The 16274-nt window shown below is 40.0% G+C and overlaps 2 protein-coding genes across 11 annotated transcripts in view; one reads left to right on the forward strand and one right to left on the reverse strand.

The window, feature by feature from the left end:
- nsd3 (nuclear receptor binding SET domain protein 3) overlaps window positions 1–9765 on the reverse strand; it is a 37629-nt gene extending 27864 nt beyond the window's left edge. The window contains exons 1-11 of one of the 4 annotated variants that reach the window (XM_057830988.1): window positions 9445–9765; window positions 5164–5999; window positions 4111–4350; window positions 3872–4034; window positions 3639–3793; window positions 2114–2740; window positions 1107–1269; window positions 932–1032; window positions 493–538; window positions 281–411; window positions 52–177 (exon numbers count right to left, since the gene is read on the reverse strand). In XM_057830988.1, the coding sequence (XP_057686971.1) occupies window positions 52–177; window positions 281–411; window positions 493–538; window positions 932–1032; window positions 1107–1269; window positions 2114–2740; window positions 3639–3793; window positions 3872–4034; window positions 4111–4350; window positions 5164–5955 (2544 nt within the window). In that variant the 5' untranslated portion in view covers window positions 5956–5999; window positions 9445–9765. The remainder of the gene's footprint in view (window positions 1–51; window positions 178–280; window positions 412–492; window positions 539–931; window positions 1033–1106; window positions 1270–2113; window positions 2741–3638; window positions 3794–3871; window positions 4035–4110; window positions 4351–5163; window positions 6000–9444) is intronic. The other 3 variants (XM_057830990.1, XM_057830991.1, XM_057830989.1) reach the window with 3 other exon arrangements.
- Window positions 1–16274, forward strand: part of letm2 (leucine zipper-EF-hand containing transmembrane protein 2) — a 49767-nt gene that overhangs the window by 8107 nt on the left and 25386 nt on the right. For 5 of the 7 annotated variants that reach the window (XM_057831000.1, XM_057830997.1, XM_057830994.1 and 2 more), the window contains 2 exons: window positions 78–186; window positions 262–1089. The gene's annotated coding sequence lies outside the window, so the exon portion shown is untranslated. The remainder of the gene's footprint in view (window positions 1–77; window positions 187–261; window positions 1090–16274) is intronic. The other 2 variants (XM_057830995.1, XM_057830996.1) reach the window with 2 other exon arrangements.

Genomic DNA, 16274 nt, shown 5'->3' on the forward strand with positions numbered 1-16274 from the left:
GTAAGTATTTAATGTTTTCATGAATGGGATACAACGGGAATTACCACTGACCTGACAGACTGTGTCACTCTTCCCAGAGCTACCATCCTGACGAGACAAGCCAGAGTCCACAGACTGAGTGTCTGAGGCGTCTGCATCTGCAGCTGCTGGACTATCAAGACTCTTTCCAAATAAACCCTGAAAGAGGTGAAAAGACTTGCTTGTTGAGCTAACTACCTAGCTAGCTAAACTTGATATATTCATTTGTGTTTTTGAGCCTAGCCTTTGTCTACAACCTTACCTGTGGATCATTGAGGCCTCTAGAGTCAGAATCTGACGTGTCTCTATACTGAGACGATGCCATCTCCACGTCGGTGGATGCTCTACTTCGCTTCTTTAGCGGTTTGCAGGCGTCAGATATCTCGCTGGCTCCTGAACAACGACAACAAGGGCAATCAATAAAAGAATGCTTTTGTATAAAAAGGTCAAGTATAAAGAAGTGTGAACACAAACCCTTCTGGGAACCTGCCCTTGGTGCAGCCTCAGGGGCCATCTCTGCCTGAAATTATAAGGGGAAACAAACTTTTCAGAGAAACTGAGGTTAGTTGAGGAAAACATTAAAAAGGCAAAAGCATTGTGTTGCAGATTTATTTTGCTCGTTTACACAATGACATTGAAATTATATATTTTTAAAAATCTAAATGACATCTTTAGGCCACACCGTTGCCAAAACCAGTATGTTCATCTGACTTTGTACTCACAGTGGACAACAACACTGATACCACTTTACCAGCTTTGATATGGAAGTATCGCTAAATAAACACAACTGACATAAGCATCATTTCCAAAAACCTCTACTTTGAGAACCTCTTTTAAAGTGTCAACTTGTCATGTAAATAAATGCCCAAGACTTTTGATGTATAACAGTGTAAACAGTGCTCTGTTTTGATACCTGTTCTTTTTTGGTTTTCTTTTTTGGAATGGGGTCATTGCCTCGTTCAGACTCCGACCTGCTCCTGACTGACCGTCGCTGCAGCTTCCTCTCCTGAGAACCTGAAAAACCATGAAAGCATTTAGCTATCTGGTTCCTTTGTGCCCTAAAGCATCAAGGTAGGTGTTCTAAAAACCTTGTGTACTGCTGTGTGGAGAGCCGGGTGAGGAGGTGGGCTGGGTTCCGCCCTCCTCGCTCCGACTGGCAGGGGATTCCCTCCTCTCCTCCCCATCTTCCTCCATATCGTCCACATCTTCATCCTCCTCAGGACTCGCCTCGGGCTTAGCTCTGCTGTCCTGCTTAAAACAACATAGTGTACAACGTTTTTTAAAAAAAAAACTAAAACTTTTTTACTTTTATTTCAGTTGCACACAGTGGATGCAAGGCCTATCAGTAACCACAAATGTGGTGGATTTTGGGCTGTAAAAGTATAAATAGAAGAATATTCACATCATTTTTCTTTAACAAATAGCCATAGAATTCTCAACACTGTTGAACAACACTATCTTCAAGAAGCATTATTTAGCAGTCACTGCTCACTGTAATCACTCGCTTCCCTTGGGAGGGACAGACAACTTTAGCTGCCACCTTCTGTCATCACTGTTGTCTAACAACATGCCTCATGCCACCCAGCATGCTCTGCAGCGCTAAAGATCGAAAACATTCCAAGTTCGTGTTCTGTGCTATTATTTCTTCACTTACTATTTTAGATGTTTCGTTAATTGCTAGTTATGCTATTTACTTCGTCGTTATGTGATCATTATAGTTTCATTTTGAACTCGTGAGTTTGAATGACCTTTGATTTAATGAGCTACTGTTACTTTTCAAGCCACGCAAAATGGATGGCAGGCTATTCGTCTGCTTATACATCATATATGGGAATTGCTCCTCCCAGTCTTGTGAGCACCACAAAACGGCTTGATAAAGATTCTTGGTCAGTAAATTGTTTCGACTAAATATTTACAGGCTATATTGCGGGGGGGGCCTAGAGCACCCCAAGCAACTTGGCAGCCCAGGCAACTGTCCAACCAGCCCTTGCCAGGAACCACTACTACCCAGCTCTATATCATGGATCATATCCCTCTGATACATGGGCGGGTTCAGTGTACAACATATCTGAAGACTTAGACATGCTTCACTCACCTCAGGCGAGCAGTAGCCCAGGTCAGGTTGCCTGCCTTCTCCCGTTACTCTCTCCTGCTCCACCTCATCTTCCTTCTCTTCTTTTTTAGGCAAGGTAGCAATCTTTTTCTGCAGCAGAGGCCAGTCACACTTTGTAATCTCGACATTCAGCCTTTTCATGGTGATGGAGAGAGGCAGCAGTTTTCTAGCTGCTGCAGTTTTCCACGCCCTGACAGGTGCTGGAGAATCTTGCTTGGCCCCCCCATCAGTACCAGTATCCTGTTTAGGGGAATCAGACTTACTCTGATCCCCCCTAAGGTTCTTCTTCTCATTTGAGCCATTACTGTCATCTGCGTTGGAAATGCTACACTGCCGGCGTGGCAGCTGTCTCCGTTGCGGCTGCTCTCTCTCGGGCGACTTCACTCCTGTGTCTTCCTTCTTATTGATTGAGTCACTGGAGCGCCGGTTACGTTTCTCAGGGCGGCCAACAGGTTTCTTGGCGATCGGCGTCTCGTTAGGGACCGGGTCGACGTAAATGAAGGTGTAGTTGTCGATACGCTCCTGGCGCGTCATCAAGAAGGCGTCCTCTGCGTGGCCGACGCCTACTTCCCACTGAGCGCGCTCCCTCTGAGGGATAGGCTTCAGAAGCTGGAAAGGAAAATGTCTCAATGATTGTGTTTTTATTTCAATCTGCTAACAGGACATCAAATACGAGACTTTTTAACTCCTATTTTGAAAAACCCCGCTGATCAAATTTAATACGTCCTGATGGCATGGGTGAGATTGGATAAAGATAATATGATGGAATGCAAGGAGCACAGTAGCCCCTAAGCTGAAAATTGGTCATCAATAAAAAAAACATTTGATAATATTTTTACAAATTGGCAAATTTACTGGTGATACATATCCGAGTGGATGGAAAATTTAATCGAACCAACCTAAATTTTAGGAGCAAAATATGACCATTTTGGGACAGTCTGGAGCCGTATAAATCACAGTATTTATTAACACGATGTGATATTTTCATATACAGAGGTGGGTAGAATAGCCAAAACTGTTATTCAAGTAAGAGTATCGTTATTTCAAAATAATTTTACTAATTAAAAAGTAAAATTTGTCATCCCAAAAAAGTAGTAAAAAGTATTTTTATAGTAGTTTTTGGTGTGAATTTGGTGATTTTTAAACCATTTTTTTGTTTAGCAGCTAAACAAAAAATGCTATAAGCTCATCTATACGTACACATTATTACACTGTACTACCTATTACATGGCCATATTACCAACCAAAAAAAAAAAAATCATAGCATGAAGACCAGGAAAATCTACAGAAACAATCACAATCACAAGGAATTATATATATATATATATATATACAAACACACAGGAGTATATTAATGCTGCATCTAATTTTGTGGTTACTAACTCTGTCAATAACATTTCTGTAGCATCACAACATATAAAAAAGCCAGTTAACGATTATACGTATGAGAGCCATTCAAATGTGAAAATACCCCCCAAAAATTACAAAGATTAACTAGTTCACATACTTTGTGTTTTTCCACAGTGTTTGTGGTCCTGCGCAGTGTGTCTGCCTGGAGCTCATCAAACTGTTTCTTGCCCTGGTATATGACAATCCTCTTCTCGTGTATCCAGGCTCGCTCTGCAACGCTGCCAAAAAACTGGACGTGGTATTCCCTGTGACCTGAATCACAAATTACAATTTATTGTTCACTTGTTCACTTCACATTCAAAAATTGTCTAAAAAGCTACTAGCACTTACCTCTAGTATTGATGCGTGTGTGGACCTTCATTTGTGGGTCAGATGATACCATGCAAGGCCACCATGGGTAAGTGCCCACCTTAGACCACACAAGATCTCCTATGACAAACTCTTTGCAGAATCCTGTCTCTTGGATCACTGAAGGTTGATTGACTTTGGGAACCTGAGAAAAAATCTTTTCTTGAAATTCAATGTTTTACTCCAGCTTTTATTAATCAGACAAAATTTAGAGTATTTACCTTTGGTTCAATTTGGATAACTGTCTTCTGAGAGTTGTCCGTCTGGTCGGGTGTAGATTCTCTAGGCTGCAGCTGGATATGGGTGTCCACTGTTTGGCCCGTGGTACCCGCTTGGCCTTGGATGGGCTCCAAACTTTGCTCCTGGATGTGGAGATGAAGCTTTGTGCTCTTTTTCCTCTTCTCCTTCTTCCTCTCGTGTCGGCGCTGCACTTGAGCTGCCTCATTCTTTTGAGATTCCTTCTAAAGATGCAGTAAAAATGAAATGAAAATAACAAGTTTATTTCAAGTCAACAAAAACTAAGATGTGTCCATCTGTACATGCAGTATCAAATCTTGCTCAGTGAAGATTCTTAAAAGAGAACAATTCAGCAATATGTACAAAGTACCAGTTTTCTGTGTGTAACCTTAGTTAACAAAATTTAATCTGTGACTCATTTCCCCTTGAAATTCATTCATTCAGCCAGTCATTAGTTTATTTTAGGGATAACATTGATCAGATCACATGATCAGAAATCAGGCCCGATTACGTCATTTTTAGAAGATCGGAATTTGGTAAAAAAGATTTGTTTTTTTCCCTACAAGGCAACAAAATAAGATGTACAAGGAACAACAAAAGAATAAAATATTTTGTACTACCCAATGTTTTTAAGAGATCGGCATCATGTGAAGTGTTTTAAGAGTTTTTTTTACGTGGGAGCTACAAAGCAACAAGGTTATCTAGGATGTTATCAACAACAACAAAGATGTTATCAAAAGAAACAAAAAAAGGTATATTTTGCTCTAAATCAATGAATAAATTGCCGAGGTATCGGATCGGTGCTCGGTATCGGCAGATCCTTAAAATCAGATTGCTTGGATTCTAAATTGGGTGCAAAAATATGTGACTGGGACAACCTTAGTGTATTTCATTATACAGTTAAACTTTGTTTCGTTTCTAAACAATCATGTTACATTGTCTTATAATCAAATTGTATTTATGTACAGCACTTTGTGTCACCTGTGGTTATAAGAGTGTCCTGAAAAGAAAAAAAAAAGTTGGTTTGAGTGAGATACCTGCAATTCTTGCAGCAAATCTCCACACAGTGCCGTTTCAAACAACTCTTTGCCATTCTGATACGTCTTTATTATCTTCAGCTTGATCTCAGGGGAGGTGGTTTTTTTCAGTGCTTCTGCAGGGGTGTGGACCGGTTGGGAGGTGGGGGTACTGTCCACAAGGGAAGGCGGAGGGCTGGACGAGGGCAGATGCAGGGGTGGAGGAGGAGGCAGAGTGTGGGTCATGATGTGAGGCGTATGGGGAAGGTGGTGCTGGGTGGGCAGGGGCAGCGGCGGGGGGCTCTGCGGGTGGCTTTGGATGTGGGATGTGTTTGAGAGGAAATGGTGCGCATGGGGGAGGTGATGGTGATGATGGTGGTGGTGCAGGTGGGGGTGGTGCGTGGACAGCGGTGGTGATACAGGGGAGCGGGGTCGTTCCTGCAGACCGGGACCCCTCAGCACGGTGCTCTCCCCAGGCATGAGGAGACCGTGCTCCGCGTAGCTGCGAATGGGCCCATAGCCGTTGGCCGAACCGTTGGGGAATTGCGAGTACATGGAGAACTTGGATTGTGGCTCGTACATGCCCAGACCCGGTGGGTAGCCGTTGGAGACGTGTGGCAGGTCCTCTGACGCTGAGGGAGGGTAGAAGTCTGCATCCAGGGCCGCATCGTAGGAGGTACCGCCATCCTCACCCGGGTCGCTGCCGGTGTCACAGGTGCCGTCCTGTCTGATGTTGGCTGAGTCAATAAGCTGAGGGGGTTGCTGAATTGTATTTCCCATGATCCCTTGCATGAAAGAGAAGGAGAAATCCATTGTTGGGCTCCGGCATCCTTAACTGTCTTTTTCTTTGACTGGACCTGTTGAAATGGAAATAAGTCAAAATTAGTGAAGCAACTTTCAAACTTCTCTTTTTTAGCCCAGAAAGTTTAGACTTGATTTTGAATTTTGCATACATGATATAAACTATGCAGGGAGAAATGCATAATGGCCAAACAAAAGTTAACAAAATGCAAATTATACTGGTTTGCTCATAGTGTGGACACTTTTGGGTGGGTACTTCATTATGACTGGCAGGAATGCAATTCCAGGAGTACATGCAAAACACTTTAAATGATTATGGAAACTTACTTTACATCTATCAGAATTTTTCAAATAAAGTGACAACAATAAACAAATACAAACAAATGAATGCAATGAAAAAAGGGAATGCATAATAACAGATTTATTATACAGGTATGTTCAAATATTTGGCCGCTGAGGAAAGCACCTCGTAATTGAAATATTCGGCAGACTACGGTAATATTCAAAGGGCCCGTCGATACTCATCGCCACTGGGCCCTGTTCACATTTGTTCCGCCACTGGTATATATGATTTATTGATTGGACATTACAGCACTGTATGGTTTGTTTTGGTATATTTTGCACTATAAGCCACAATATGGTTCAGTGATTTATAAATGCTAGTGATACGACAGCGAACACGCACACATTTCTATTAATACTAATCAGACACACAACACAGACTCACAACAGTAATCTCAAGCCAACATTTCAAGACAGAATTCTGAACTGTGGTACCGTAAAACAAGGTGATTAGGAATACAGGGGTGAATAGGAAATGCTCTATTTTCTTTTATGGATGTTCATTTTAGCTTAAACTTAATATTGGTGTTGCAATTAAAGGTGGAAGAGTTTTTAGTCTGCTGGGGGTCGACCAAACCTTGGTGCCACTGATATATCGGGAAAAGTGGGTTTCATCAAAACTTTATGCCCAAGAAAACTTCAAGACTACTTCAAGAAAGCTACTTCAAGAGCAGTGGTTTTTAACTGTGCTAAAGGTACCTAACCCCACTAGTTTTACATATGCATTCGTGGTACTCTTTGGAATTAACAATATATCTCACCCAATAGCGAAGCGGATTCCCATTCAGCTTTCTTCTCATTTTGACAGTATGTTTTTAAAAAGGTCTAAATTTGAGTCCATCTTGCCCATCAGTCCGTTGTAATTATTCATATCAAGTGCGAGTCAACCTTCCACAGAGCAAAACTTTCTCCTCCCATCAGATAGAGGACAAGCAGTTAAAAGAAATGGAATAAAGCGTGTAAATTGCACGGGAGCCAATCAAAAATGTAGTCTAACAGGCCACTTTGCTTAGATTTTGTTAACGCACAACAATAGGGCCCTGCAGGTCCTTTGTCAAACCCCTTAGACTTATTCACTGAACCCCTGGGGTTCGATCGAACCCAGGTTAAGAACCACTGTCCTATAGAAAAGAGCTACAGCACGGCTTCTAAGCAGTAGAGTGTCCCACAAACTGTTCTTTTTCGACACAACATAGCCAAAAATTCACTCTCAAGGCGAAAAAAACCATCCTTTCCAAAGCCATCGAGGAAAATCAAGTTAAGCGAGCACTACATGTGTTGGATGGGCTTTCTTTTTAACTCCCTTGATTTGAGGTACCTGATTAAGTACAATTTAGACAAACGTGAGTTGGCTGTGTGGAATTTCAAGATATGCCCAGAAAAAAATGGGTTCATTTATTTTTGAAGTGTCACAAAGTGTCTGTTGCAATGACAATGTGTCAGAATATGAAGGGCCCTCATATAAACTGTCCTGAGAAATGGAGAATATGAATGTATTTTTCTTTGGCCAACTCATCGCAGCCAAGAGTCATTCTTTGTTTTCCCAGGTCCGTCTTCATTTACACTCAGGTTGTAGGAAATGCGCCACATCGAGAGGAAAAACAACAGGGAGTCCTTGTTAAGTCAAATACTAGTATATTTATGCAGCTCTTGAGCACAACAAATGGATCAAATGGTTTCACAGGCAAATAGTTGACAAACAATTTCAACATACTCTGATAGAACACCCAAAAGACCAAGGGAAAACTAAAAAAAAACCCAAGTATTTGTCTTTGATGTGAACTCTAAAGAGGGGTGATGTACCACAGGACGGTGTTGCTAAACCACATGACTCTGTTGCTGATATGCACAAAACAGCCTATATTTCATGTGGTTTAACTGAATTTGAGTTTGCTATTATATTTACCAGACTATGTACGATAAAGACTCCACAAAGATTGTGTGATAATTTAGATTTTTTTTTCTTGTTGAAATGTCAAATATTGTAAATAAAAATTATCGCCTGATTCATAAGACACATAACACCATGGCAAGGCTCATGTGAAAAATCATCCATTAGGAAGACTTAAATTGGCCTTTTTTTATGTTTAATTAAAAAATGTATTTTGACATGTATTAATCACCAAATTTTACAGTAATAATCAACTTGCCCCACCACAAGAAATGTCAAACTACTGTTGTTCCATCCTTCGAATTTAATAGCAAACAGGTTAAACTTCATGCAAGTTAATTATAGAGCAGCAGTTTAATTATAACGAGACATCAAAACAAATCCTATCAGCTACTATTAGTTTCTGTTCGAGGTTTCTAACGACCTAATTCGCGTCTCATCGTGGTTAGACGACCAACACAAACACAGCGACTTGTTATCGCCAAACAAAACAAAGAGCAGTGTCCAGCATAGTTTTCAGCACCAATTTGTTGACACTTTTATTGTGTTTAAGGTGTTCGGAAAGGTGAGGAGGGGGCTGCCAGTGTTTTAACCTGTAAGCAAAGGTAGATAATGGTGATGTAAACATCCGTATGGTGACGTCCAGCGGTCACAAAAACGACTAAAGCGTGTAACGGAAACATTTCTGAATGATGTAAGGGGTCTAAATCATAAATGCTTGATTACAGATGTTCGGTTTGATTCAGCGGGGGGGAACATCTGCGCAGACACAATCGTCTCACTGGATGATCTTATAGCCTTGTGGGATGTTAGCTCTGAAGCTACCTAGCCGCAAAATGATCATCTTGTGTGTTCTGCGTGGCTTCAGGGGCGCTTAAAACACAGACAAGAAATGATGTTGACATGTTTAATGCAACAACACACGCGTTTAACGCTCGTAACGTGTGCGTTTGAGGACATTGCAAAACGAAATAAGATGAAAAGGGGGGAGGCTAACGCGTGCTAGGCTAACGGTACTTTGCCAATATGGCTGCCTGTCTGGCGTGATTATTCCTCCATCACTGGCGCTTTAGGAAGAATGTGGTTGGGAAAAAGAAGCAAGCTGTCGTTGCAAAAAGGGTTACACCGGCAACGAATGCACACGAGCGTGCATCGGTAGCTGCGCTAAAAGAAAAACATGCACCGAATGAAGAAGAGGAAATTGCTTGAGAGAAGCACGAATTTTTGACGGGGAGTCGCGAAATGCAGGCAAATAAAAATGTCAATACCTTCAGCGTGTCCCATTCTAAACACATACACCAGCCAGCAACGGGTCTTCGTTTAATATAGAAGTAAGGGAAATTAAAAAAAACAAATGCCTTCTATTATATTGATAAAGGGCAGGCCTATCCTTTTTCCTTTTAACGCAATTCTTCACGAAGAGGAGGCGGGGGATGTTACGCTATCTGCTCGCTACCCAATCCCAAAGCTGGGCTCTTCTTCAGCGGAGGAACCGGAGATTTTAATGACACCCTGCTAAAAACAAGAGGCTTTCGACACGGAGCGCTCTTCTCATTTGAGCTCCCAACTAGAAGAGCGCGTTAGGAGGCGTTCAAAGCGGCATGCGGCACCTCGGGACGTGTAGTTCACTGGTTAATTGGATCAATGCAGCGGCCAAGACTTCAAACTCACGGTCACGCCTACAAATGAAAAAGAAAATATAATCCTCTGCATTGGTATTACATTAGTGTACTCAGCTCAGCATTGCGTCCCAACCTTTGAGGTAATGCACATATTTTACATTAAAAATACTGTAGTCTCAAAAAGTGAGAATCCAAAAGTGTTGTTATGTAACCAATGCAGTTGAAGACGTTCTTCCTTGTGCTGTACTAATATCGCTGGTGTAGATCCATGCATTTTTGTATTTTTTTAGATCTACCATTTATCATCTCTCGGCTCGCGGGTGACCTGGAGTTTCAACCTACCTGGACTGGTCAAGCAAAATGCAGGACACCAACCACATTCAATCCCACTCGAGAAATTTAGAATCTTCAATGTTTTGGGAATGAGCATAGGCGGAGTTTGACTTTTGTGGCGGGGGGGGGAACATGTTGCTCACCCCGAAACGCGGTGTCAGCAATAAAATTAACTTCCAAGATAGATGTTCGGTTAGTAGCTCAGACCATGCTCGTAAATACAGGCATCCCAGTGATGTGTATGTGGACTCACATTTTTTCTGTGGAAAAGTAGACGCCGATTTTTGCATTCCGCTGACATATCCAATTTAATGCCAAGTTTTCCAGTCATTCACACGCTTGAATACGATACCCCGGTTGTGGCTCTGTTGTACAATTATAATCTTTAGTGGACAAACTGAAACTTGGCTCACCATTTTGGCGGTGCTCTCCGGCGTTTCACGGTCCACATTTTCAATCATTAGTTCTCAGTAGTTGTCGCTTTTGAAAGCGTAATTTAGAAAAAAAACTACGTATATTCATCTTCTGTCCTCAGGTGATAGTCACATGATCTGTTCGAAAATTAATTTTGACCCATTAGAAAAATATTTTTTTTGTCCATTCATTTTTATTGTTTGTTTTATTGCTTTACAACTTTTATGGACAACATTTTACCGGCAAAATCTTAATTTTAGATTAATGTATTGGAAGGTCAATTACATTCAATGAAAATTTCAGGCACCGGGGGGCTATGCTCTTCCCCGGCCCCCCCATAATCTCCACGTATGGGAATGAGGAATATTAGGAGAACACAGACTTCACAGAGAAGGTTGGAGCTTGGATTCAAACACTCAGCCTCATAAATACTTGGCTAACCAAAAGTCGAACATGCTGCAAAAAAAAAAACAGGTCCTGTTATTATTTAAACCTGAAAATGGTCATGGCAAATACATTATTTTGGATACCATGAAACAAAATTGGTTGCATGTGCTAAGTACGGTGCCCTGTTTTTAAACCCTGCATAGGGCATTTGGTCATTTTAAAAAGAACTAATCCAATGAAGACCTTTTTGGCTCATGTTGACTTATATGATCCAAAAACTGATGTCCACATATGTGAATGCCATATTACGGTACAATTATAAACATTATTATTTTTTTATTATTAGTCATTTTTAATGAACAAATAAAATCATGCTTTAATAAAAGTGTTAATACAATATTACATGAAAACAAAAAAATGTGGTTGTACCATCAAAAGTTTTTTATTTTTATTTTTTTTAAACTTTCATAGTACTTAACTCTTTCTTGCTGTTGACAAGGATAGACGTCCCATTCATTTAAACTAGGAGGACTGAATTTGAGGGCTCATGTTTCAGGGCCATTGACTGCGCTAGATGTGATTCATTGTTTCAATATGTGATGTCCACCTGTGTTGTGGTAAACTTGCCAATCAGATTAGTTACCAAAAGTGAATAACAATACAATAGAAAGCATTTATTGTCATTCTACAGAACACAGCGAAATTTGAAAGCAAGTTTTTGGGGTGTAAGTGTGATGTATATGGCAAATGAATGGGTTATTCTAGTCTCTGATGCTCATTAGTTTTGTTTTGTTGTTTGTTTTTTTCATTGGCCCCTCCCAGTCAAAATGAATTGGACGTTTAGACCCGTCAGTGGCAGCCAAGGAATACTCTATAGAGGGTTAAAGGGGAACTTTGAAGTAAGGTTGGCCAACCATGTTTTTGAATAATATCAATGGCTAAACAATTATAAGCATATTTTCATTATTTTTTTTAACGCAACCCTTCCAGATTCTTTGTTTAACCCATAGCAACGCCCTTGACAACGAAAATGCTTTTCTTCGGAAATCTTCGGAAATTACGTCACACCTAGACGTGCGAGGGAAGTCCACCATAGAACAGTATTGTTTGTTGCATTGCTTCTCAGTAAGATGCCACGGCGGTGTGTGGCGATGTTTTGTTCTCGCTCAAACGAAAAGTTGTATGAGTGGCCCAAGGATAGCAGGGCACGTAAATGAACATCTTTCGTTCGCACGAAGCGAATGAATTTCAGGCCATCATCGAGTAGTGTTCTCTGCTGCAAACACTTCGAAGATGCCTGCTTCCTTAACCGGTCTGCTTATGATCAAGGATTTGCCAAAAAGTGATTTTTGGATAGATGACTGATGACTTTGTCAAACCATAGCTGCCTACTGTTGTGGAATTGAACAGTATAAGCTATGAAAGCCGCTGACAGGTGACAGCTGAAAAATAGCGTGTAGGTTTAGCGTAGCCATTGAGTCAATCTCGCAGCGAATCAGCGAGCGCGCAGGTCACGCAGTGAATCATGGGAAATGTAGTCTCGGGACAACACTGAAGTGGTGCTTTGTAATCTGTTCGCTTGTGTGAAAAAACTACATTTCCTCACGCCATTAGACGCCAATTCCTGCCGAGAGCTGTGCCGAGCTGTGTTCTAACTTTTCCATAAGAACTGCTCCATGTGTTAATAAAGAGACAAGGTTGTCAGCACGTCGTGTGTTCGATACATTTGTAAACGACAAGCTCATAACGACACTATGCACGATCCGTTTAAGAGACGCTGGAGTAGGAGGCGAGGAGGAGATCGGCGAGAAGCAAAACTTTGCGGTCGAATGTGGCGGCAGTCCGCTATTATTTTGTTTTCTTATTGTTACCACAATAAAGTGGAGAAAGCCATCGACGACTCATCTCCTTCTTTCCCCCCAACGTTTTTATATTATTTTATATGCACGAGAGCTGCCGGATCTGCCAAAGTGAACATGAAGTCTGATTATTATTTTTTTTAACAATGTCATCAGATAGACAAAAACATAACATTATGTGTAAATGCCTGCATCTTCAAATCATAAAAATAATAACAGCCTATATTTTACCAATGTTGTAATCTCGATGGGTCTTGTATCCATTCCATGTCAGGTAGTCTAGGTACATTGTTTGCATTCTGATTAGCGTCTGGCTAATACATGTTAGATCCAACAAAAAATTCCAAGCTCCTCTTCTTCCTCCAACTCTTCAAAAACTTGGATCTCCTCCCTTGCGCTCGGTCTATCGCTTATAGACCCTACTCACGTGACGTCACAGCCACACCCCCGCGCCATGTCCGTATACTCGTCATGTTAATACATTAGCGCTTCGTAAATTCCTCCTATTATGGCGTGTTTTTCTGCTTGTTAACATTAATAATCAAAATGGTGAAGTCGTGTGTGGCGGTCGGTTGCAAAAACAGAGAAGATAGACGGAGAGACTTGAAGTTTTACCGTATTCCGAGAGACCCGAAGAGGAGACCGAGATTGACTGCTGCAATTCGACGAGAAAACTGGGCTCCAAACGACTACCACAGATTATGTAGTAGTCATTTTATATCTGGTAAGATGCATTTAATATATATTTATTGGGTTTTGGGCTGACAACCACAATTAAGATCATTGCTAGGCTAATCGTCGACAACATACACTCAGACGTTGTGAATGAACTACCTAATATATAATTATAAGGGGATAATCAGACAGGTGTCATACAATTAATTTACAATTTCACTATTGAGGCTAAAAGCCAAAAAATAAATTCAACTAGCGACAATCTGGAGTAGTGCTATCGCACTTCATATTTATTACATATATGTATGTAGTGAGTGCTATCGCTAAACCATATAAACATTAAAAGCCCTAGCTCCATTGACAAATGACATGAAATACATTAGACTTGACAGTGGATGTTAGCAAGAACAAAAGATTTTGAATTGAAAATTTCGTAACTCTCCTTCCGAGCACAAGATTCCTGCCGAATTTTCGTGTACGAGGACCTGTTTCACCCAACCAGCAACGTAGCATTTAAAAGCCTCCAAGCTCTTAAAGTTTTTCAAACTTTCGTGAGAATAGGCTGATTTTGTGAGGACAAGATAGTAGTAAATATCAGGATAGCAGATGTCAGGCAAATACGGCGAAGCCAGCGGGTCGAAAAACATCGATTTAGGCATCAAATACGGATCTGGCGAATGGATAAACTGAAGCTTTTCCACGTAACGCCTTTTATGCAACGCATCCAATGAGTTTACAGCGTCAGATAACACCGGGGCTTCCATGAATTGCTCTATAACTTGCTCGACTAATTGAAAACAATGAGAATAGGTCTAAAAAATAGGTACAATATGGCGGCCGGAAACAGCGACACGCCCATTTTGTGACGTAGGTGAGTAGGGTCTATATCGCTGTTTGAATCATTGTTTGAAGGGCTTTGTTTGGCGGCCGTATGTATGGAGCTGCCAACGCTGTTCCCGGTGTGACGTATCACTTCCGGGTTCGTCCCCTTTCAGGCTCGAACTTCGGAAACGCGATTATTTTGTCAAATATACAACATATAAATTATTTTTTCATGCTTTATTTGGTGGACAATGTTTAATTACTTTACTTGTGACCCTATTTGGCATGTGAAGAAATTAGTTCACACTACAGCTTTAAAGTTGTTTTGAGTTTTTTTTGTTCTTGTCATCTCCTTGAAAAATGTATCGGAAAAAAATTCATATTCATACATTGGTTCTTTTGCTGCTCCTTTTTTGTATTTTTATTCACTTTTTTTGCTGCAGTTTTTGTGATTACACGATTTATTAGCCGTTTTTGACTTTTCCCAGAAGTCCCAGTTTTGCGTCTTTTCAACTATTCACTGTTTATAAGCTTTTTACATTTTTTAACTGTTTTTTTTTGGGGGGGGGGGGGTTGCATTGTTTTCACTTTTTTCCCACTTTGTTTCAAATTTTATATGGCCAAATACGTATGTTCTGCTCAGTTTGAAATGTTGTCCGCAAGTATTCATTTGCTTTTGAAATAAATTTGTTGAGCTGTGTCTTTAAGGAAACTTTGTTGTTTTGATTGATGTAAAACAGATGTACATTATGTAAGTGTAATATAATGATTCTAAGTTACATTTACAGAAATTATGAAGACATATTTTAGGTGGAATTGTGTATTTACATTTTCATCTGTTAAATAAGATTAAAATAGGCACTTATATGTATTGTTCATATTGTATATTAAAATATATTAAAATAGGCACTTATATGTATTGTTCATATTGTATATTGCTCAGCCAGGGTGTCTTTGCTGTCACAGTAATTTATAGAATCATCATTATTGGCTAATTTTAAAACATGTTATTCATTGTGTGTAGTTGGAGTCTCACAAACCAAAAAGATATATCAAAATACAAAGTATACATAATACCATGTCTGGGGAAATGTCAAATAACAGTGGAGGGCTGCATCTACCAGATGTTACTGCATTTTTTTAATGATTAAAATATCTTATTAGGTAATTTTTTAATTTTGATATTTTCATACGTTATATGGGGAAAAAATGTGTTATCTGAAGTATTATAGAATATTATGCGATTCAAAATAACAACAGCAGCGACAATATTAAAAAAAACTGATAGCTGCTATGGACTTCTATTTGCATATGGAATCCAAAACTGATCTCAGTTTTCATCTATCACGTCAGATTTTTTTCACACAACTTCCCTGCTTAGTATGTTGTAATTACGTCCACAAAACTAGCCATATGCTCTGTAAAGACATTAATATTAAATAACTACAGTCATGCCTATTTCTTATTTCATTGTATGTCAATATTTTAACATTTTTAATGAAATGAGCATTTATGTTAAGTACTGTAGTGTTTTTTTTTTTTTTTTACAAAAAAGGGATACTTTAGTTTAAAAAAAACAAAAAAACTTTGACGTAGAGAAACAGATCAGTTAAGGATTATGCACCCAAAAATTTGCTAAAAACAGCTGTCAGAACTAATACAACAAAAATGTGTTCCCAATAAAGGCCGAAATGGATGCATTGGTCCCTGGAAGCACAAATACACTCAATAAAACAGCAGTTATTGGATGCTTTGTTTCAAACGTCTAATTTGGGCATAATTGAAACATTTTGATATTTTCAGTTGTGTACTTATTTTGTTTCCTGCATTAGCAAAACTGTGCGGTGTTATATTGAGGAGAACGTAAGGACAGTGGAATAAAAGCTAAAAAAATAAATTAAACTAAAAGCTTGCAATCAGAGGTCCTATGATCACATCGGCCTGCTCAATCACATGGTCTTTTTAGAGCGCTGTAAAACAAACAAA

Source organism: Corythoichthys intestinalis, chromosome 3, assembly GCF_030265065.1.
Source record: "Corythoichthys intestinalis isolate RoL2023-P3 chromosome 3, ASM3026506v1, whole genome shotgun sequence".
NCBI classification, from domain to species: Eukaryota; Metazoa; Chordata; class Actinopteri; order Syngnathiformes; family Syngnathidae; genus Corythoichthys; species Corythoichthys intestinalis.